Genomic DNA, 23,546 nt, shown 5'->3' with positions numbered 1-23,546 from the left:
ATAGGATGCATTTGGCATATGGGGTTGTGCCATGATTAAGAACCATATGATTCGAAACGCGTCGGCGTTTCTACTTGCTTTTATATCTCACCATTTTTGGGTATCATTTTAACATGATTTAATAAATTTTGGATTTTATGGATTTTTTGGTCTCTTCTCATCAAGAAACATTCATAGGCGGTGAGCTGGTTTATTTTTCTACATTGACTTTATTGGCCATACATCCCCTGTGTGGCCGAAAACCATGATATATATTGGCCTCACAAAATATGCGATTATCCATCAAACAAGTGTTATTGGCTGATTATCAGTAACGGGTGGTCCTAACATAAAGGCCTCGTGTCAGTGCTAGGTAAGCAAGATAAACATCACAGTGAAGCATTTCGTTGCGATTACAGTGAATAGGAAAGAAAGCAACATTGCAAATGTAATATATTTTGTCTTGTGTTTTCAGAGGATGGTCAGTGGTACAGAGCTGTGGTCCTTGAGGTCCATGATTCCTCAGCCAGAATCGCTTATGCCGATTATGGCAATGTGGAGGTCCTCCCGTTTTCCTGCCTTCTTCCAATGAAGAAAAGCTTTATGGAGCTTCCCATGCAGTTGACAAAATGTTCTCTTGCGGGTAAGGTGCACAGGAAAGTCAGTAAGTGGTCTGTAAAGCCCAAATCTTCAGTATTCTGCATTGCTGCTCCATGTAGTTGAGCTTCCTAACATAGTAACTAAATCAATGACCAGACTTAACCCCTTAAAGGGTTACTCCAGCACTAAGACATCTTATCCCCTATCCAAAGGATAGGGGATAAGATGCCTGATCGCGGGGGTCCCGCCGCTGTCACGCCCCCTCCATAGGCTTGCATTGAGGGGGCGGAGCGTGACATCACACGGGGGGCGGAGCCGTGACATCACTATGCTCCGTCCCCGTGATCGCCAGTAAAAAGACCCAAAGCAAGCACGCTCCGGGGGCTGATTCTAACGGGGTGCGGCGTGGAAGATCACGGGAGTCACCTATCCTTTGGATAGGGCTATAAGATGTCTTAGCACCGGAGTACCCCTTTAAGAAGACTGTCTTATGTGTATTGGTGTGTGCTGGGGAAACAAGAATTGAGCATGTTAAATTTCTCGCTCACTGTTCATTGGGGGACACCTTACTAATGGGGTATATGCTAGACTGTCCTTTGGGGTCCATTTTGATGGGTTCATCCTGTAATTTACCTCTAGTATTATATTTTCTATATTCAGTTTCCTGGTTTGCCATAATACTGTTTAATGATTTCACATTCCCCCTCCGTAGATGTATTTCCTGTTACTGAGTCCTGGTCACCTGAGGCCACATCCACATTGAGTTCTATATTACTGGGGGCTGAAGTACTCATCACAGCTAAGTCATTGGATGCGGGGATATATAGCGTGTCTGTGGACAAGCAGCAGGAGGACGGCATTCTACATGTGGGTGAGAGGCTGGTGATGGACGGGCTGACAAGAAGTGTTGCTGGGACGCCAATGACGAAGAGCTGTTCAGGTAAGAGTGAAAGGCTTCCTTCTGTGTACAGTTAGAGTCTATCTGCGCTTCCTTCTGTGTACAGCTAGAGTCTATCTGCGCTTCCTTCTGTGTACAGCTAGAGTCTATCTGCGCTTCCTTCTGTGTACAGCTAGAGTCTATCTGCGCTTCCTTCTGTGTACAGTTAGAGTCTATCTGCGCTTCCTTCTGTGTACAGCTAGAGTCTATCTGCCCCATCACCTGGACATATACACAGACTGGTTTAATATATATAAAACTCAATGTGTGTACCGTATTTTTCGCCGTATAAGACGCACGTTTTATTCCCCAAAACTGGGGGGGAAAAGTTGGTGCGTCTTATATGGCACATACACATTAAAACCTGTCCTATCACGGTGGTCCCTGCGGCTAATACAGGACATCACCGATTGCCGTGATGCCCTGTATTAACCCTTCAAACGCGGGGAGCAAAGCTGACCGCCGCGTCTGAAGCGAAAGTGACACTAACCTGGCTGCTCAGTCGGGCGGTGAAATTGCGGCGTCCCGAACAGCTTACAGGACACCGGGAGGGACCTTGCCTGCCTCCTCGGTGTCTGCTCCGTGCCGGGATCCCCTGCATGGCCGGCGCTCTCCTTCGTCGTTGTCACGTACACACTGCCCCGTCATCCAATAGGAGCGGCGTGCGTAGCGACGTGATGGCGACAACGGAGAGTGAGGATACCCAGCAGCAGACACGTTCCAAAGCAACGGGGACACCCCGGGGACGCAGCGACAGCGATGGAGGGCGACATCCAGGGCAGCGGTGACGGGTCCGGAGTGGCGGGGACACTTGAGTATTACCTCCTATACCAGTGGTCTTCAACCTGCAGACCTCCAGATGTTGCAAAACTACAATTCCCAGCATGCCCGGACAGCCAACAGAATCTTTTTTTTTCTAGATTTTCATCCTTTAACCCCTTAAGGACCAAGCCCATTTTGGCCTTAAGGGCCAGAGCGTTTTTTGCATATCTGACCACTGTCACTTTAAACATTAATAACTCTGGGATTCTTTTAGTTATCATTCTGATTCCGAGATTGTTTTTTCGTGACATATTCTACTTTAACATAGTGGTGGTAACTTGCATCCTTTCTTGGTGAAAAATCCCAAAATTTGATGAAAAATTAGAAAATTTAGCATTTTTCTAACTTTGAAGCTCTCTGCTTGTAAGGAAAATGTATATTACAAATACATTTTTTTTATTCACATATACAATATGTCTACTTTATGTTTACATCATAAAATTTGAGTTTTTATTTTTGGGAGACACCAGAGGGCTTCAAAGTTCAGCAGAAATTTTCCAATTTTTCACAAAATTTTCAAACTCACTATTTTTCAGGGACCAGTTCAGGTTTGAAGTGGATTTGAAGGGTCTTCATATTAGAAATACCCCACAAATTACCCCATTATAAAAACTTCACCCCCCAAAGTATTCAAAATGACATTCAGTCAGCGTTTTAACCCTTTAGGTGTTTCACAGGAATAGCAGCAAAGTGAAGGAGAAAATTCACAATCTTCATTTTTTACACTCGCCTGTTCTTGTAGACCCAATTTTTGAATTTTTACAAGGGGTAAAAGAAAAAAATGTATACTTATATTTGAAACCCAATTTCTCTCGAGTAAGCACATACCTCATATGTCTATGTAAAGTGTTCGGCGGGCGCAGTAGAGGGCTCAGAAGCGAAGGAGCGACAAGGGGATTTTGGAGAGTACTTTTTCTGAAATGGTTTTTGGGGGGCATGTTGCATTTAGGAAGCCCCTATGGTGCCAGAACAGAAAAAAAAAACACATGGCATACCATTTTGGAAACTAGACCCCTTGAGGAACGTAACAAGGAGTAAAGTGAGCCTTAATACCCCACAGGTGTTTCATGACTTTTGCATATGTAAAAAAAAAATAAAAAAAAATCACTAAAATGTGTGTTTCCCCCCAAATTTCACATTTTTGCAAGGGTTAATAGCAGAAAATACCCCCCAAAATTTGTATCCCCATCTCTTCTGAGTATGGAGGTACCCCATAAGTTGACCTGAAGTGCACTACGGGCGAACTACAATGCTCAGAAGAGAAGGAGTCATATTTGGCTTTTTGAGATCAAATTTTGCTCCGGGGGCATGTCGCATTTAGGAAGCCCCTATGGTGCTAGGACAGCAAAAAAAAAAAAACACATGGCATACCATTTTGGAATCTAGGCCCCTTGAGGAACGTAAAAAGGAATTAAGTGAGCCTTAATACCCCACAGGTGTTTCACGACTTTTGCATATGTAAGAAAAAAAAAAATTTATTCACTAAAATGTGTGTTTTCCCCCCAAATTTCAAATTTTTTGCAAGGGTTAATAGCAGAAAATACCCCCCAAAATTTGTAACCCCATCTCTTCTGATTGTGCAGGTACCCCATAAGTTGACCTGAAGTGCACTATGGGCGAACTACAATGCTCAGAAGAGAAGGAGTCATATTTGGCTTTTTGACAGCAAATTTTGCTCTGGGGGCATGTCGCATTTAGGAAGCCCCTATGGTGCCAGGACAGCAAAAAAAAAAATTACATGGCATACCATTTTGGAAACTAGACCCCTTGAGGAACGTAGCAAGGGGTACAGTGAGCATTTACCCCCCACTGGTGTCTGACAGATCTTTGGAACAGTGGGCTGTACAAAATTTTTAATTTTCACGGACCACTGTTCCAAAGATCTGTCAGACACCCCTCATTACATTCCATTAGGGGGGTAGTTTCCGAAATGGGGTCACATGTGTTTTTTTTTTTTTTTTTTTTTTGCGTTTGTCAAAACCGCTGTAACAATCAGCCACCCCTGTGCAAATCACCTCAAATGTACATGGTGCACTCTCCCTTCTGGGCCTTGTTGCGTGCCCCCAGAGCACTTTGCGCCCACATATGGGGTATCTCCGTACTCGGGAGAAATTGTGTTACAAATTTTGGGGGGCTTTTTTCCCTTTTACCTCTTGTGAAAATGTTAAGTAGGGGACAACACCAGCATTTTAGTGTAAAACATTACATTTTTTTACACTAACATTCTGGTGTAGACCCTGAAGGGTTAAAGGAGAAAAAGACCCCCAAACCATGTAACACAATTTCTCCCGAGTACGGCGATACCCTATATGTGACCCTAAACTGTTGCCTTGAAATACGACAGGGCTCCAAAGTGAGAGCGCCATGCGCATTTGAGGACTAAATTAGGGATTGCATAGGGGTGGACATAGGGGTATTCTACGCCAGTGATTCCCAAACAGGGTGCCTCCAGCTGTTGCAAAACTCCCAGCATGCGTGGACAGTCAATGGCTGTCCGGCAATACTGGGAGTTGCTGTTTTGCAGCTGGAGGCTCCGCTTTGGAAACAGTGGCGTACCAGACGTTCTTATTGGGGGGGGGGGGGGGGGGGGGGTACTGTGTAGGGGTATGTGTATATGTAGTGTTTTTAACTTTTTATTTTATTTTGTGGTAGTGTAGTGTTTTTAGGGTACAGTCACACGGGCAGGGGATTACAGCGAGTTTCCCAGCGCAAAATTTGCTGCATCTCAAACTTGCAGCGAGAAACCCACTGTAAAACCCTCGCCCATGTGAATGTACCCTGTACATTCACAGGGGGGGTGCACCAGCTGTTGCAAAAGCACAACTCCCAGCATGCATGGTCTGTTAGTGCATGCTGGGAGTTATAGTTTTGCAACAGCTGGAGGCACACAGGTTAGGAAACACTGAGTTAGAAACAGACAATGTTTCCCAACCAGTGTGTCTCCTGTTGTTGCAAAACTACAACTCCCAGCATGCCCAGACAGCTGAAGGGCATGCTGGGAGTTGTAGTTTTGCAACATCTGGAGGGCCCCAATCTGTGCTCTTCCAGCTGTTGCAAAACTACAACTCTCAACATGCCCTGACTGTCCAGGCATGCTGGGAGTTGTAGTTCGGCAACATCTGAAGGGCCAGATGTTGCTGAACTAAAACTCCCAGCATGCCTGGACAGTCAGTGCATGCTGGTCTCCAAACAGGGGCCCTCCAAACTGGTGCCCTCCAGATGTTGCAAAACTACAACTCCCAGCATGCCCAGACAGCCAAAGGCTGTCTGGGCATGCTAGGAGTTGTAGTTTTCAGATTCCTAGAAGCAGCAGTGAAGATCTTCACTGCTGCCTCTGAGGACCATGTACTTACCTGCCGGTCCCGCCACTGCTCCTCCACGTGGCCGGTCCCCCCACTGCTACAGGTAAGGCCACCGGTCCCCGCGTGTTCCACCTATGCCGCAGGTCCCCGCAGCCGTCTTCTCCCGTTCTGCCCGACTTCCAGGGGCGGGCAGTGCGGGGGATCTGAACTTTCACCCCAGGTCACTGTGATTGGTCCATGAGGCTATGAGGACGGGATAGGAGGTCGGAATATGTAGTCTGGATATGAGGATGAGATATGAGCATGAGATATGTGGTCGGGATATGAAGATGAGATATGAGGTCGGGATCTGTATTCTGGATATGAGGATGGGATAGGAGGTTGGAATATGTAGTCTGGATATGAGGATGGGCTATGAGGTCGGGATGTGTAGTCTTCATATGAGGATGGGATATGGGGACTGGGTATGGGGACTGGGTATGGGGACGGGATATGGGGACGGGATATGGGGACGGGATATGAGGACTGGATATGGGGATGGGATATGGGGACGGGATATGGGGAAGGGATATGAGGACTGGATATGGGGACGGGATATGGGCACTGGGTATGGGGACTGGGTATGTGGTCGGGATATGAGGACAATGTGTGGTCGGGATATGAGGACAGAATATGTGGTCGGGATATGAGGATGGGCTATGAGGTCAGAATATGTAGTCTGGATATGAGGATAAGATATGAGCATGAGATATGTGGTCGGGATATGAAGATGAGATATGAGGTCGGGATCTGTATTCTGGATATGAGGATGGGATAGGAGGTCAGAATATGTAGTCTGGATATGAGGATGGGCTATGAGGTCGGGATATGGGGAATGGGTATGGGGACTGGATATGGGGACTGGGTATGGGGACGGGATATGAGGACAGAATATGTGGATGGGATATGGGGACTGGGTATGGGGACGGGATATGAGGACAGAATATGTGGATGGGATATGGGGACTGGGTATGGGGACGGGATATGAGGACAGAATATGTGGATGGGATATGGGGACTGGGATATGGGGACGGGATATGGGGATTGGGTATGGGGACGGGATATTAGGACAGAATATGTGGTCAGGATATGAGGATGGGATATGAACACAAGTACTTCCTCCTATGTTGCTTTTCCTACCCCACAAGGATATATATATATATATATATATATATATATATATATACACAAAAGCTTCCTGCAGAGTGACAATAGGTTTGGACACCATGTGTAGTGTCCTGTAGAGGTGATTCGGATGACGTTGATGGTAAATATGCAGATAATCCAATGGACATAAGATCTAGTGAAAAGCAACTTTTGGTAATTGTAAAACTTGGCTGAAGAGTCTTCCACATGAAATAAGATAATGTAACCTGAAATGTTAACAGACCAACAATGGCTGGAGTGAGGAGGCCCCTGAATGTACAAACTAGGAATCATCACTAAAGTGTTTGCACCCCTGGTTGGCTCCTTGCGCTGTAAAATAAAAGAAGTGTACAGCTTGTAGCTGAGCTGCAGCGCTCACTGCGGGGTGTAAGTCTTTAGACCAGTGGTCTCAAACTGTGGCCCTCCAGATGTTGCAAAACTTCAACTCCCAGCATGCCCGGACAGCCAACGGCTGTCCGAGCATGCTGGGAGTTGAAGTTTTGCAACATCTGGAGGGTCACAGTTTAAGACTTCTGCTTTAGGTTATTCCATGTTGCGACTATCACAACCTTCTTAGGCCCAGCCTGAAGCCCTGTAAGGTCCTAGATGTCTTATGGTGCTCGTATGCAACTTCTCCCCAAAGTGTCTGGTTTTTGTGTCTGTCTTTTCAATAATCCTTTAGGTTAGTCTAGGTGTGGTATATGGGATATAAAGTCTTCAGACACGGAGGCCTAACTAATGTAGTGAGGGAGATAAGGTGGTTTCCACTCTTCCTTATTATTAAGATTAGACTTTATATGAGCTCCTTTATAGGAGCTGTCACTATATATATATATATATATCTATCTATACACACACACACTGGCAGATACACCATAGCCAGCACTTTATGTTCTATTCATGTTTAAATTACCATATTTGATATGGGATTTATTTTTTATCAATTAATCATTGCAACCCTAATATATATATATATATGTGTACTGTATGCAGTCATGGCCGTAAATGTTGGCCCCCCTGAAATTTTTCAAGAAAGTGAAGTATTTCTCACAGGAAAGGATTGCAGTAACACATGTTTTGCTGTACACATGTTTATTCCCTTTGTGTGTATTGGAACTAAACCAAAAAAGGAGGAAAAAAAGCAAATTGGACATAATGTCACCAAACTCCAAAAATTGTCTGGACAAAATTATTGGCACCTTTAACTTAATATTTGGTTGCACACCCTTTGGAAAAAATAAGTGAAATCAGTGTCTTCCTATAACCATCAATAAGCTTCTTACACCTCTCAGCCGGAATGTTGGACCACTCGTCCTTTACAAACTGCTCCAGGTCTCTCTTATTGGAAGGCGCCTTTTCCCAACAGTAATTATAAGATCTCTCCACAGGTGATCAATGGGATTTAGATCTGGACTCATTGCTGACACTTCAGAACTCTCCAGCGCTTTGTTGTCATCCATTTCTGGGGGATTTTTGACATATGTTTGGGGTCATTGTCCTGCTGGAAGACCCAAGATCTCGGACACAAACCCAGCTTTCTGACACTGGGCTGTACAGTGCGACCCAAAATCCGTTGGTAATCCTCAGATTTCATGATGTCTTGTACACATTCAAGGCCCCCAGTACCAGAGGCAGCAAAACAACCCAAAACATCACTGACCTCCACCATATTTCCCTGTAGGTTCTGTGTTCTTTTCTTTGTAGGCCTCATTCCGTTTTCGGTAAACAGTAGAATGATTTGCTTTACCAAAAAGCTCTATCTTGGTCTCATCTGTCCACAAGAGGTTTTCCCAGAAGGATTTTGGTTACTCAAGTTCAATTTGGCAAAATGTAGTCTTGCTTTTTTATGTCTCTGTGTCAGCAGTGGGGTCCGCCTGGGTCTCCTCCATAGTGGGGTCCTCCTGGGTCTCCTCCATAGTTGGGTCCTCCTGGGTCTCCTCCATAGTGGGGTCCTCCTGGGTCTCCTCCATAGTGGGGTCCTCTTGGGTCTCCTCCATAGTGGGGTCCTCCTGGGTCTCCTCCATAGTGGGGTCCTCCTGGGTCTCCTCCATAGTTGGGTCCTCCTGGGTCTCCTCCATAGTGGGGTCCTCCTGGGTCTCCTCCATAGCGTTTCATTTCATTTAAATGTGGACGGATAGTTTGCTCTGACACTGATGCTCCCTGAGCCTGCAGGACAGCTTGAAAATCTTTGGAACTTGTTTGGGGCTGCTTATCCACCATCCGGACTATCCTGCGTTGACATCTTTCATCAATTTTTCTCTTCCGTCCACGCCCAGGGAGATTATCTACAGGGCCATGGGTTGCAAACTTCTTGATAATGTTGCGCACTGTGGACAAAGGCAAATCTAGATCTCTGGAGATGGACTTGTAACCTTGAGATTGTTGATATTTTTCCACAATTTTGGTTCTCAAGTCCTCAGACAGTTCTCTTCTCCTCTTTCTGTTGTCCATGCTTAGTGTGGCACACACAGACACACAATGCAAAGTGAACTTCTCTCCTTTTTATCTGCTTTCAGGTGTGATTTTTTTTAAAGGCGCATCACATCCACAATTTTGAAAGGGTGCCAATAATTGGGTCCAGCCCATTTTTGGAGTTTGGTGACATTATGTCCAATTTGCTTTTTTTCCTCCCTTTTTTGGTTTAGTTCCAATACACACAAAGGGAATAAACATGTGTATAGCAAAACCTGTGTTACTGCAATCCTTTTCTGTGAGAAATACTTCATTTTCTTGAAAAATTTCAGGGGTGCCAACATTTACGGCCATGACTGTACATGAAAAAAAGGGCAAGTGCACAACAAAAAAATGTAAGAAAAAAACAGCTGCACAACCGAAAAAATTCCATATGAGGTTACAACTTTATTAGATAACAAAAAAACACAAACACATAGTGAGACATTGAATCGCCTGCACCCACTGGGTGAATCCCATACACTAATGATAACCTGTCATATGTGTAAGTATTTGTTAGGGCTGTGGTCCTGGAATTGTGGACCATCGGGTGTTGCAAAACTAGAACTCCCGGCATGCCCAGAGCATGCTGGGAGGTCTTGTATTGGAACATCTGATGGTCCTTTAACTTGTTGGGGACCAAGGGCGTACAGGTCCGCCCTTGCTCCCTGGTATTTAAGGACCAGGGGTGTACCTTGGCGTTTTCAGTCATCGCCGCACATGGGGCAGTGATCGGAACGGGATGACTACTGATATCTATCAGCAGCCATCCCAGCATATCGCTTAGGGTCCCCTAGGCCACATACCCCCCACCCCCCTTCCCCGTTGGTGATCGCCGTGATTGGCCAGTCACCTCCCCCTATCCCCTGCGATTGGCCGGTCACGACGAATTGCGCGCGCGCGGGGGGGGGGGGGGGCTTGGGGGGGCTTGGGGATTAAAGTACCTTTTTTGATATGACTGTGTCCAGAGTTTTTTTTTTGGGCTGTGTTCTCTTTGATCCTGGTCACACCTTATGTTTTATTTTTTTTCTATTACATTTCTACTTTATTTTTGTGCTTTTTTTTTTTCTCACTCCTTTGCCTTTAATTTACAGAGGGAAGTGGCGGCTGCTGCTGTCGTGATCTCCTGAGAAGAGTAAGTGAAACATTTATGGCTTATGGCATATCATGTCTTATATTTTTTCATGTGTTGGGGGGGGGAGGTCACCCCCTAAAAGCTCAGCACAGACAGGGTTAACTTATGCTGCCGACTGTAAAACAAGCATCAGGGCGGTGTTTGTTTTAATTGAGGAAAGCCACCTCTGTCTAGACCCTTATCTGGGGCTTCATCCTCCCACCCTGTGCTGAGCGCTGTGTCAGGACATGCTGTCACATATCTGTCTGCTCTGCGGTTCTTTGTTGTGTATGGGATGGGTACGGAGCGTGGGGACGGCTCTCATTGCTAGTAGAGACTATAGTACAGGGAGACCGCTGCTCTTTCATGCTGCCCGTGGTTCAGGGAGCTTGAAAGTAAGTTCCCTTTAAATGGGCACTGACAACATTATCACCTCTCCATAGAATGGAAGGATTAATGGTTGGGGTCTGACGACTGGGACTCCCGGGGAACAAGAGAATAGTGAACCCCAATTCCTGAGTGTGAATGGAGTGATAGTGATAGACAGTGATGGCATAAGGGATTAATATTGTTAGAGCAATATCTACAAACCAGTGAGCACTACCTGTAATAAACAACAATAATATATATGTGTGTGTGTGTGTATATATATATATATATATATATATATATATATATATATGTATGTGTGTAAATACATTAAAAAAAAAAACTATATACATACATATATACACACACACACCCCCGTATATACTCGAGTATAAGCCGAGTTTTTCAGCGCGATTTTTCGTGCTGAAAACGCCCCCCTCGGCTTATGCTTGAGTGAACTCTCTGCCTGTCAATCCCTTCATCAGTGGTCTTCAACCTGCGGACCTGATGTTGCAAAACTACAACTCCCAGCATGTTGTAATTTTGAAACCTCTGGAGGTCCGCAGGTTGAAGATGACTGCGGCCTTCGTCATCATCCAGCCCCCACCCCTCAATTTGTTTTGTACTCGCCTCCCCTCGGTGGGAAGTTAGGGTGAGCTGGTCCGGGCCATCTATGCTGCAGGGACCGTCCGGTGGGGATGGTTAGTCGTTCCTCTTCTCCGCGCTTCGGGCCTGCCCCGGACTAGTGATGTTGCCTTGACAACGCCGCAGCGGGACGTTCATGCGCAATGTCCCTGTGCGTCGTTGTCAAGGCAACCTCACTACTCCGGGCCCGAAGCGCGGAGAAGAGGCCCCCCCGGTGAAAATGGACAGCCCGGAACGACTAACCATCCCCACCGGACGGTCCCTGCAGCATAGATGGCCGGGACCAGCTCACCCTAACTTCCCGCTGAGGGGAGGTGAGTACAAAACGAGGGGGGGGGGGGGCTGGATGATGACAAAGGCCGCAGTGGTCTGTCCGGGCATGCTGGGAGTTGTAGTTTTGCAACATCTGAAGGTCCGCAGGTTGAGAGACCACTGATGAAGGGATTGACAGGGGGGGATGATGATGAAGGGATTGACAGGGGGGATGATGATGGTGGTCTGGAAGATTACATGGGGGGGATGATGTATTTCCCACCCTAGGCTTATAGTCGAGTCAATAACTTTTCCTTGGTTTTTGGGGTAAAATTAGGGGCCTCGGCATATATTTGGGTCGGCTTATACTCAAGTATATACGGTGTATATGTAGAGATATATATAGATATATATATATATATATATATATAGATATATATATAGATATATATATATATATATATATAGATATATATAGATATATATATAGATATATATATATATATATATATATATATATATATATATATATATAAAGAGCAAAATCATCGGTAGTTGCAGTATCTTGTAATACCTTTTTTATTGGACTAACAAGATTTTGTAGAGAAGCTTTCGGGATTCCTCCCTTTATCAAGTCATAAGCATTTCTGAGCTCACAAGGAGAAAACAGAGAAATGCTTATGACTTGATAAAGGGAGGAATCCCGAAAGCTTCTCTACAAAATCTTGTTAGTCCAATAAAAAAGGTATTACAAGATACTGCAACTACCGATGATTTTGCTTTTTGCATCACTGGACTAATACGGCTATTCCTAACTAATCTATATATATATATATATATATATATATATATATAAATAGCATATATATATATGTGTGTGTTTGTGTGTATTAGGGCTGCAACAAACAATTAATTGCACAATCTAGTTGTCAATAGTTTAATCAATCAATACTTTAAATAGGAAAAAGATAAATGAATATGTACAGTAGGCACAGAAAAACAAGTGAACAAGGTTTTTTATGTTTCTCCCACAACCCTATTATTACTTGGCATAGTGTTTCCCAATCAGGGTGTCTCCAGCTGTTGCAAAGCCACAACTCTTTGCACCCTTTTGTTAGATCGCATTATGCCCTAACTGATGGTGTCTTCACCTCCCTACCACTTATTCCTGCACTGCGAGCCGGGGAGCAGGGGGAGCACTCTGCCACCTGCAGAAATGCATCACTGACCCAAAAAATTCGTTACAAATGTGAGTTACATTTAACATGTTACGCTTAACATCGAATCGGAGATCAATTAATCGATGACGTTAATTGTGGGCCATCAGGTGTTGCAAAACTACAACTCCCAGCATGCCCGGAGCATTTTGGGAGGTCTAGTATTACAACATTTTAAAGTCCTGTTGTGGGCAAAGGGCGACCTCCAACCTTAAAGAGGTACTCCACCACTAGACATCATCAAGATGTCTGATAGCGGGACGAACGCTGGGTTCCGGCAGCAGTGGTCGCGACATCACGCCACACCCCTCCATGCATGTCTATGGGAGGGGGGCGTGACGGCTAAAATCTTTTTATTTATTTTTTATAAATGTATTGTGATCAGTTGTGTAGATGGAGAATTCTCTCCTGAGGAAACCGCTGACCGTGTCATTTTGTTCTTTATTGTATCAGGTGGAGAAGCTGGAAGAAATAATTCTGCATCTTCTCAAGACAGAAAAAATCAAATAAGGAACCAATGTCCTCGGCTCTGCTGTACAAGAAGCGTCGCTGCTGAACCTCTGTTAAGAAAAAACTATATATTTTTTGGATTTCAAATAGTTTCTTCCTTGTTAAAGCCCATAGAGATGCTGTAGGCTGCAATTTTGTTTTTTCCAAAAGAAAATACAACCTCAAGATGCCGGGGGTTCATTGACCAGGGAAAAGTAGCGATAAATCACTGCGTAATGGAAAAATAAGTGCTGTATAATATATATGTAAAGATCTTTGTTTACATAAAGAGGCCGAAAACTCCTCCTGACCTACTCCAGCCTGGGGTTCATTTACACTATGGAAATTCCATGCAGAATTTCCATGATAACATTTTTCACGGATTCCCCTTGCAGCCGCCTTCCATTGATCTCAATGAGATTCTGCTGCTCCGTTCACACTTCAGAAGTTCTGTTGCAAATTTAAAGGGGTACTCCAGTGAAAAAAATTGTTTTTAATCAACTGGTGCCAGAAAGTTAAACAGATTTGTAAATTACTTCTATATAAAAATAATTATCCTTCCAGTACTTATCAGCTGTTGTATTTTCCACAGGAAGTTCTTTTCTTTTTGAATTTCCTTTCTGTCTGACCACAGTGCTCTCTGCTGACACCTCTGTCCATGTCAGGAACTGTCCAGAGCAGGAGCAAACCTATCCTGCTCTGGACAGTTACTGACATGGACAGAGGTGTCAGCAGAGAGAGCACTGTGATCAGACAGAAAATAAATTAAAAATGAAAAGAACTTCCTGTGGAGCATACAGCAGCTAATAAGTACTGGAAGGATTAAGATTTTTTTTTTAATCGAAGTAATTTACAAATCTCTAGGAAAAAAGGAAAAGAGTATGTGCAGCTCACAATTATATAACCTACAGAGGACAAACGGGTAATGCACCTATACCTATGGTGCAAATGTTAAAATAAGCAAAAAAGACAAAAATACCCAGACCTCAAGGAAGGTATAATAGATGGAATAAATTAAACTATAATCAAAGAACCAAGGATCGTGCTTCAATTAGAATAAGATATATATTTTTATTAAAAATGGTAATATAATAGATTAATAAAAATTCCACCTCACAAGGGGCCCCTTGTGAGAGGGGTATAGATTTACCTACTAAAAATACATAGACTGACACTGGTATATAATGGAGACTAATTTTTTCTATCACAGAATGCACTGATATGTACTGAAACAGTTAAAGACAGGATGCGCTCATATGTACTGAAACAGTTAAAGACAGGATGCGCTCATATGTACTGAAACAGTTAGACACTTACCATATATACTCGAGTATAAGCCGAGTTTTTCAGCACGATTTTTCGTACTGAAAATGCCCCCCTCGGCTTATACTCGAGTGAACTCTCCGCCTGTCAGTGGTCTTCAACCTGCGGACCTCCAGATGTTGCAAAACTACAACTCCCAGCATGCCCGGACAGCCATCGGCTGTCCGGGCATGCTGGGAGTTGTAGTTTTGAAACCTCTGGAGGTCCGCAGGTACAAGACCACTGCGGCCTTCGTCATCATCCAGACCCCCCTTTAGTTTTCTACTCACCTCCCCTTGGTGGGAAGGAAGGGTGAGCTGGTCCGGGCCATCTATGCTGCAGGGACCGTCCGGTGGGGAGGGTTAGTCGTTCCGGGCTGTCCATCTTCATCGGGAGGCCTTCTTCTCTGCGCTCCGGGCCTGCCCCGGACTAGTGACGTTGCCTTGACGACGACGCACAGGGACGCGTACGAACGTCCCTGTGCGTCGTCGTCAAGGCATCGTCACTAGTCCGTGGCCGGGCCCGGAGAAGAGGGCCCCCCCCCCCCCCCGGTGAAGATGGACAGCCCGGAACGACTAACCATCCCCACCGGACGCTCCCTGCAGCATAGATGGCCCGGACCAGCTCACCCTTCCTTCCCACCGAGGGGAGGTGAGTAGAAAACTAAAGGGGGGGTCTGGATGATGACGAAGGCCACAGTGGTCTTCAATCTGCGGACCTCCAGAGGCTTCAAAGCTACAACTCCCAGCATGCCCGGACAGCCGATGGCTGTCTGGGCATGCTGGGAGTTGTAGTTTTGCAACATCTGGAGGTCCGCAGGTTGAAGACCACTGATGAAGGGATTGACAGGCGGTAATGATGAAGGGCGGGGGGGGATTATGACAGGAGTCTGGATGATGACATGGGGGGGGGGTGATAATGTATTTCCCACCCTAGGCTTATAGTCGAGTCAATCACTTTTCCTGGGTTTTTGGGGTGAAATTAGGGGCCTCGGCTTATATTCGGGTCGGCTTATACTCGAGTATATACAGTTGCTAGATGGTATCCTTGAAACCCGTCTTTTTCACTATGAGGATGGTTAGATGTAAGGATATATGCAATATTATAACAAGTTCCTCTTAGCAGATGAAAGTAACAATGTTCAATGTGTTACAGCTATGGAGATATTAATGTTCGCTGTTTCTCTGTATCAGGACAGATATCAGGCAGCTTTACAGTACATTACCGGTCCTTAGAGCTGAGATCTCCCGTTGGGCTGGATGGATAGAGCACTGAGGTGGTCACTGCAGGTGGGTTACCTCCGGGTCCCGGCGCTGGCAGGTGTCGGGGATGGTAACTTGTAGAGGTGTCACTGACTGATGGAATGTCCCGCCGTAGAGGTCAGGTCTGCAGCAGAGCGGGGATGGATACCTCTACCTCGTGAGAGTGGGGTGTGACGTCAGTGCCGGCACCTGCAGGATGTGCTTGGATTGCCCCGGCTCGTTGCAAGTCCACTCTGGACTGGAGCTCCGCTATGGACTGGGACAGCAGGATCGGCAGGATCGTCTCCGGACCAGTAGGATCACAATGAAATATCCAAGTAAATTTAAAACATAGGAATAAAAAATTGTAGTACCTAGTGTAGTCTTAGTGATTGTCCACAACTGACTAAGACTACACTTGGTACTACAATTTTTTATTCCTATGTTTTAAATTTACTTAGATTTTTCATTGTGATCCTACTGGTCCGGTCCGGAGACGATCCTGCCGATCCTGCTGTCCCAGTCCATAGCGGAGCTCCAGTCCAGAGTGGACTTGCAACGAGCCGGGGCAATCCAAGCACATCCTGCAGGTGCCGGCACTGACGTCACACCCCACTCTCACGAGGTAGAGGAATCCATCCCCGATCTGCTGCAGACCTGACCTCTACGGCGGGACATTCCATCAGTCAGTGACACCTCTACAAGTTACCATCCCCGACACCTGCCAGCGCCGGGACCCGGAGGTAACCCACCTGCAGTGACCACCTCAGTGCTCTATCCATCCAGCCCAACGGGAGATCTCAGCTCTAAGGACCGGTAATGTACTGTAAAGCTGCCTGATATCTGTCCTGATACAGAGAAACAGCGAACATTAATATCTCCATAGCTGTAACACATTGAACATTGTTACTTTCATCTGCTAAGAGGAACTTGTTATAATATTGCATATATCCTTACATCTAACCATCCTCATAGTGAAAAAGACCGGTTTCAAGGATACCATCTAGCAACTAAGTGTCTTTAAGGCTAGGTTCAGACTACGGAATCTCCGGGCAGAAAATCTCCGACTGGAGATTCAGAGTTCCGCCTGCGCCGACTGAATTAGTCGGCGCTGGGACCGCGCGGACACTGCAGTCTCCTATAGACTGCTATGTGTTCCGCTAGGATTTCCGCCTGAAGAAAGAGCAACCCCTTTCTTCAGGCGGAAATTTTCCTTTGGAATTTTCATCCGGATTTTTCACTTCACAAATTCCGAAGTGTGAATTTGAGAACAGAAAACCATTCACTACACTATACATTATAGTAAGCGGAATTTCTGCCGGAAATTTCAAAGCGAAAATTCTGGCGGAAATTCCGTAGTCTGAACCTAGCCTAACTGTTTCAGTACATATCAGCGCATCTTGTCTTTAACTGTTTCAGTACATATCAGTGCATTCTGTGATAGAAAAAATTAGTCTCCATTATATACCAGTGTCAGTCTATGTATTTTTAGTAGGTAAATCTATACCCCTCTCATAAGGGGCCCCTTGTGAGGTGGAATTTTTATTAATCTACTATATTACCATTCAATTATAATTGAAGCACGATCCTTGGTTCTTTGATTATAGTTTCATTTATTACATCTATTATACCTTCCTTGAGGTCTGGGTATTTTTGTCTTTTTCGCTTAATTTACAAATCTGTTTAACTTTCTGACACCAGTTGATAAAAAAAATAATAATTCCTCTGGAGTACCCCTTTAAAGGGGTATTCCAGGCAAAACTTTTTTTTTATATGTATCAACTGGCTCCGGAAAGTTAAACAGATTTGTAAATTACTTCTATAAAAAAATCTTAATCCTTCCAATAGTTATTAGCTTCTGAAGTTTTCTGTCTAACTGCTCAATGATGATGTCACGTCCCGGGAGCTGTGCATGATGGGAGAATATCCCCATAGGAACTGCACAGCTCCCGGGACGTGAGTCATCAGAAAGCAGTTAGACAGAAAACAGCAACTCAACTTCAGAAGCTAATAACAATTGGAAGGATTAAGATTTTTTAATAGAAGTCATTTACAAATCTGTTTAACTTTCCAGAGCCAGTTGATATATGAAAAAAAAAAGTTTTGGCCTGGAATACCCCTTTAAGTGCCCAATCTGGATAATATCCGGATAATTTCTACTGCGTGCAGGAAGTATCATGGATGCACGGCAGAAATTCCTTGCTAAATTTTCATGATGTGAACGGACCCTTAGGCCATGTTCACACAATGGAATTCCCGAGCGGAATAATTCTGTTTGGAAATTCCATTGCAGCAGTGCCCCATTGTTTTTTTAATGGGACTCTGCTGCACGGTGGAATTTTCTTGGTAGATGTTTCTGCCGCTGACATTTCAATTCCGCTGACATGTTCATTCTTTCAGCGAAATTTGCTTGGAAATGCATTGCCATCTGAGGAGACGACACATTTCCGAGCGGTCCAAGCATTGGCATGTACCAGCTGGCGCCGCAAATCTTCCGCCGTGTGAACATAGCCTTACACAGCTGATGGCCTTGTTGCAGTGTGTCAGTGCATCCTAGAGTCCAGGACTGAGGTTAGTGATGCCGCTGAGTTGTCTACACTTTAACATTATGAGCAGGACCAGGTCAGGATAACTTCTCAGCCTCTACATCAGTTTTTTGCAACCATGGTGCCTCCAGCTGTTGCAAAACTACAGCTCCCAGCATGCCCGGACAGCTAAAGGCTGTCCGGGCATGCTGGGAGTTGTAGTTTTGCAACAGCTGGAGGTACCCTGGTTGCAAAAAAACTGCTTTACATAGAAGCAGTGGTTGTTAAAGGGGTATTCCAGGAAAACATTATTTTTATATATATATATATATATATATATATATATATATATATATATATATATATATATATATAATCAACTGGCTCCAGAAAGTTAAACAGATTTGTAAATTACTTCAATTAAAAAATCTTAATCCTTCCAATAATTATCAGCTGCTGAAGTTGAGTTGTTCTTTCCTTTCTGGAAGCAGTGCTCTCTGCTGACACCTCTGTCTGTTTCGGGAACTGCACAGAATAGAAGAGGTTTGCTACGGGGATTTGCTTCTACTCTGGACAGTTCCCAAGACAGGTGTCATCAGAGAGCACTTAGACAGAAAGGAACAACTCAACTTCAGCAGCTCATAAGTACTGAAAGGATTAAGATTTTTAATAGAAGTAATTTACAAATCTGTTTAACTTTCTGGAGCCAGTTGAGATAGATATATATAAAAAGTTTTTTCCTGGATAACCCCTTTAATGTTCACTGACAGCAATCAGAGTTCTTGGTTTAGGAATTAAAATTGGCGTTCTTCGGCTGACCATACACTTTCAATTACTGTCGGTCGAACCTTCGATCCGAGAACAAAAGGGTCGGGCGGTGAAAATCCAACATCATCTGTCAGCAGAGAGTCAGGAGGCCCACATACAGTCGGCGGACTTTAGTCTCACAACGCGCTTTCATACAATGCTCCAAATTTATTAAGATACGCTGTTCTCTTAATAGGATTGGCGCATTGTTGACTCCACGCGCCACGCACTGATACTTACAGGTGTACTCAAATCAACTGGTGCCAGAAAGTTATCCAGATTTGTAAATTACTTCTATTTACAAATCTTAATCCTTCCAGTACTTATCAGCTGCTGTTTTATTCCGGTGGAAGTTGTGTAGTTCTTTCCAGTCTGTCCACAGTGCTCTCTGCTGACACATCTGTCCATGTCAGGAACTGTCCAGAGCAGGAGAGGTTTACTATGGGGATTTGCTCCTACTCTGGACAGTTCCTGACACAGACAGAAGTGTCAGCAGAGAGCACTGTGGTCAGACTGGAAAGAACTACACAACTTTCACTGGAGAAAACAGCAGCTGATAAGTACTGGAAGGATTAACATTTTTAAATAGAAGTCATTTACGAATTTGTTCAACATTCTGGCACCAGTTGATTTGACAAAATTTTTTTTCCCCACCGGAGTACCCCTTTAAAATTGCCATCACTGGCACAACAATTGTTAAAGGGGTACTTCGGTGAAAACCTTTTTTCTTTTAAATCAACTGGTGCCATAAAGTTAAACATATTTGTAAATTACTTCTATTAAAAAATCTTAATCCTTCCAGTACTTATTAGCTGCTGAATGCTACAGAGGAAATTCCTTTCTTTTTGAAACACTGATGACCTCACGAGCACAGTGCTCTCTGCTGACATCTCTGTCCATTTTAGCAACCGTGCAGAGCAGATGTATGCTAAGGGCAGCATGGTGGCTCAGTGGTTAGCACTGCTGCCTTGCAGTGCTGGGGCCTTGGGTTCAAATCCCACTAAGGACAACAATAAATAAAGAGTTATTATTATTATTATTATTCCAAAAAGAAAAGAATTTCCTCTGTAGTATTCAGCAGCTAATAAGTACAGGAAGGATGAATTTTTTTTAATAGAAGTAATTTAGAAATCTGTTTAACTTTCTGGCACCAGTTGATTTAAAAGAAAAAAGGTTTTCACCGGAGTACCCCTTTAATTCCCCCCCAAAAGTCTGTGCAATAGTTGCAGAAGATTTCACGGATTATACAGCGATTCCCAGAAGAATGATACGATGGAACCATGTGTACGTTTTTGGATAAGTTTGATGTGATCATTTCAGATGACCCTGGTTGGAGCACTTAGCGGCATTCTTAGAAGCACTTTACTTTTATTACAGTTTTTTGTTCACTTTCTGTGTCTAGTAAAGATCAAATTTGTATGTTATATGGAAATGTTTATTAAAGAGGTTGTTCGGGTAGCACTTCATCTTTATTTTTAGTTTTTTTTTATATTCCTTGGGAGGTTTGGACAAAAAAATAAATAAATAAAAAAAAACGCACTTACCTTACTTGCCCTCCAACGACCTCCTTCTCCGGTTTCTTAGATCTTTTAGGGTTTTCTTAGTTATGATGTCACAGAACCTCTCGACCAATTAGTGGCCGCAGTGATGTCCCGCCTTACTGACCTGTGATGTCCTGTCTACCAACCTGGAGTGTTGCAGAGACCGGAGCTATGGAGGAGAGGAAGGTAAGTGATTTTTATTTTATTTTCCCCGGACAACCCCTTTAACTCTTTGGTTGTGCCTGGAGGACCAAGGGTGCGTTTACCGAATGCAATTCCATCCTCATCTGAAAAACTGACCGTACACATCTTTCCTGACCCCCCACCCCCTGCACACACATCTTCATAAGTTTTAAAGGGGTACTCCGGTGGAAAATAATTTTTTCCCCAATCAACTGGTGTCAGAAAGTTCCAACAATTCCCAACCACTGTGTCTCCAGCTGTTGCATAACTACAACTCCCAGTATGCCCGGTGAGCCAACAGCTGTTGCAAAACTACAACTCCCAGCATGCCCGGACAGCCTTCGGCTGTCCGGGCATACTGGGAGTTGTAGTTTTGCAACAGCTGGAGGAACACTGGTTGGGAAAGACTGCCTTAAAGGGGTACTCCAGTGGAAAAAAAAAAAAAATTATCAACAGATTTGTAAATTACTTCTATAAAATTTGTTTAATCCTTCCAGTACTTATCAGCTGCTGTATGCTCCACAGGAAGTTGTGTAGTTTTTTCCAGTCTAATCACAGTGCTCTCTGCTGACACCTCTGTCCATGTCAGGAACTGTCCAGAGCAAGAGCAAATCCCCATAGCAAACCTCTCCTGCTCTGGACAGTCCCTGACATGGACAGAGGTGTCAGCAGAGAGCACTGTGGTCAGACTGGAAAGAACTACACAACTTCCTCTGGAGCATACAGCAGCTGATAAGTACTGGAAGGATTAAGATTTTTTACTAGAAGTAATTTACAAATCTGTTTAACTTTCTGGTGCCAGTTGAAAATAATTGTTTTCCACCGGAGTACCCCTTTTAACGTTGAAAAGGGGTAACCAGGTGCTATAGGCTATGTTCACATGGCAGTATGTCTTCCCGTAAAATTTCCAGGCGGTCATTCCACTGGCAGAACATTCTGGCGCTAGGACCGCTCGGAAATGCCTTGTCTCCATAGACGGCAATGCGTTCTCGAACAGTTTGACATGTCAATACTTCCTGTGGAGGCCGGATTCATAATTTCCGCTGCAGATGTTATGTTATCTCCCTGGAATAATGATCGAGCGATGGATATCCAACCGCCCGACTCTTACTTCCCTATCTCTGTAGGACAGTGTTTCCCAACCAGGGTGCCTCCAGCTGTTTCAAAACTACAACTTTAGTTTTGCAACTGGAGGCTCACTGTACAGAGCATACACTTTAATCCGTACCATACTGTAAAAGTCGGCAATCTATAAAGCTGTGTTTTCCAAGTAGTGTGCCTTCAGCTGTTGCAAAATTACAACTCCCAGCATTGTCCGGGCATGCTGGGAGTTGTAGTTTTGCAACTGCTGGAGGCACCGTCGGGAAACACTGCTGTACAGAGTCTTCTCTGCTTTGGTTCCTGGAGATAGGATAGTGTTTTCTAACCAGGGTGCCTTCAGCTGTTGCAAAAATAACACTCTCAGCATGCCTGGTCAGACAGTTTTGCAACAGCTGGAGGCATCTAGGTTGGGAAACACTGCTGTACAGAGTCTTCTCTGCTTTGGTGCATGAACATAGGACAGTGTTTTCCAACCAGGGTGCCTCCAGCTGTTGCAAAACTACAACTCCCAGCATGCCTGGTCAGCCAAGCATGCTGGAAGTTGTAGTTTTGCAACAGCTGGAGGCATCTAGGTTGGGAAACACTGCTGTACAGTGTCTGCTCTGCTTTGGTGCATGAAGATAAGATAGTGTTTTCTAACCAGGGTGCCTTCAGCTGTTGCAAAACTACAACTCCCAGCATGCTGGGAGTTTTAGTTTTGCAACTGAAGGATCACTGTACAGAGCATACACTATAATCCGCACCATACTGTAAAAGTCATCAATCTATAAAGCAGTGTTTTCCAAGCAGTGTTCCTTCAGCTGTTGCAAAACTACAACTCCCAGAATGCCCGGACAGCCTTTGGCTGTCCGAGCATGCTGGGAGTTGTGGTTTTGCAACTGCTGGAGGCACCGTCGGGAAACACTGCTGTACAGAGTCTGCTCTACCTTGGTGCATGAAGATAGGACAGTGTTTCTCAACCAGGGTGCCTCCAGCTGTTGCAAAACTACAACTCCCAGCATGCCCGGTCAGCCAGGCATGCTGGGAGTTGTAGTTTTGCAACAGCTGGAGCCATCTAGGTTGGGAAACACTGCTGTACAGAGTCTGCTCTGCTTTGTTGCGTGAAGACAGGACAGTGTTTTCCAACCAGGGTGCCTCCAGCTGTTGCAAAACTACAATTCCCAGCATGCCCTTTGGCTGTCTGTGCATGCTGGGAGTTGCAGTTTTGCAACAGCTGCAGGCACCTTGGTTGGCAAACACTGTTCTGGGAGGTGAATAATTGTTTTAGTACACTTTCTGGAGCCAGTTGATATATATATAAAAAAGTTTTTTCCTGGAATACCCCTTTAAGTGCGAACGTGTAAATCCAGCCTTAATTTTAAGGGAGACAGGCCCTATTATTTAGTTACATAGTAATGTCCATCAAGTTCAAGCAATATTATCAATTGCGATCTATTTGTTTGATGTTTAGTTATCGGCAATGCCTTGTCATCTTATTAGTAATA

The 23,546-nt window shown here is 44.5% G+C and overlaps 2 protein-coding genes across 7 annotated transcripts in view; both read left to right on the top strand.

Annotated features, from left to right (window-relative positions):
• The window catches only part of TDRD1 (tudor domain containing 1), a 115,170-nt gene extending 101,262 nt beyond the window's left edge, over positions 1 to 13,908 (top strand). For all 5 annotated transcript variants that reach the window (XM_056529467.1, XM_056529464.1, XM_056529463.1 and 2 more), the window contains exons 19-22: positions 455 to 622; positions 1,292 to 1,519; positions 10,371 to 10,411; positions 13,327 to 13,908. In XM_056529467.1, coding sequence (XP_056385442.1) covers positions 455 to 622; positions 1,292 to 1,519; positions 10,371 to 10,411; positions 13,327 to 13,383 — 494 coding nt within the window. In that variant the 3' untranslated portion in view covers positions 13,384 to 13,908. The remainder of the gene's footprint in view (positions 1 to 454; positions 623 to 1,291; positions 1,520 to 10,370; positions 10,412 to 13,326) is intronic.
• A 6,119-nt stretch (positions 13,909 to 20,027) lies between these two features.
• The window catches only part of VWA2 (von Willebrand factor A domain containing 2), a 55,362-nt gene continuing 51,843 nt past the window's right edge, over positions 20,028 to 23,546 (top strand). For both annotated transcript variants that reach the window (XR_008846269.1, XM_056530152.1), the window contains exon 1: positions 20,028 to 20,964. The gene's annotated coding sequence lies outside the window, so the exon portion shown is untranslated. The remainder of the gene's footprint in view (positions 20,965 to 23,546) is intronic.

This window comes from Hyla sarda, chromosome 7, assembly GCF_029499605.1.
Source record: "Hyla sarda isolate aHylSar1 chromosome 7, aHylSar1.hap1, whole genome shotgun sequence".
Lineage (NCBI taxonomy): Eukaryota > Metazoa > Chordata > Amphibia > Anura > Hylidae > Hyla > Hyla sarda.
Note: the sequence above shows the minus strand (reverse complement) of the source record. Positions and strands in the feature narration are given on the sequence as shown.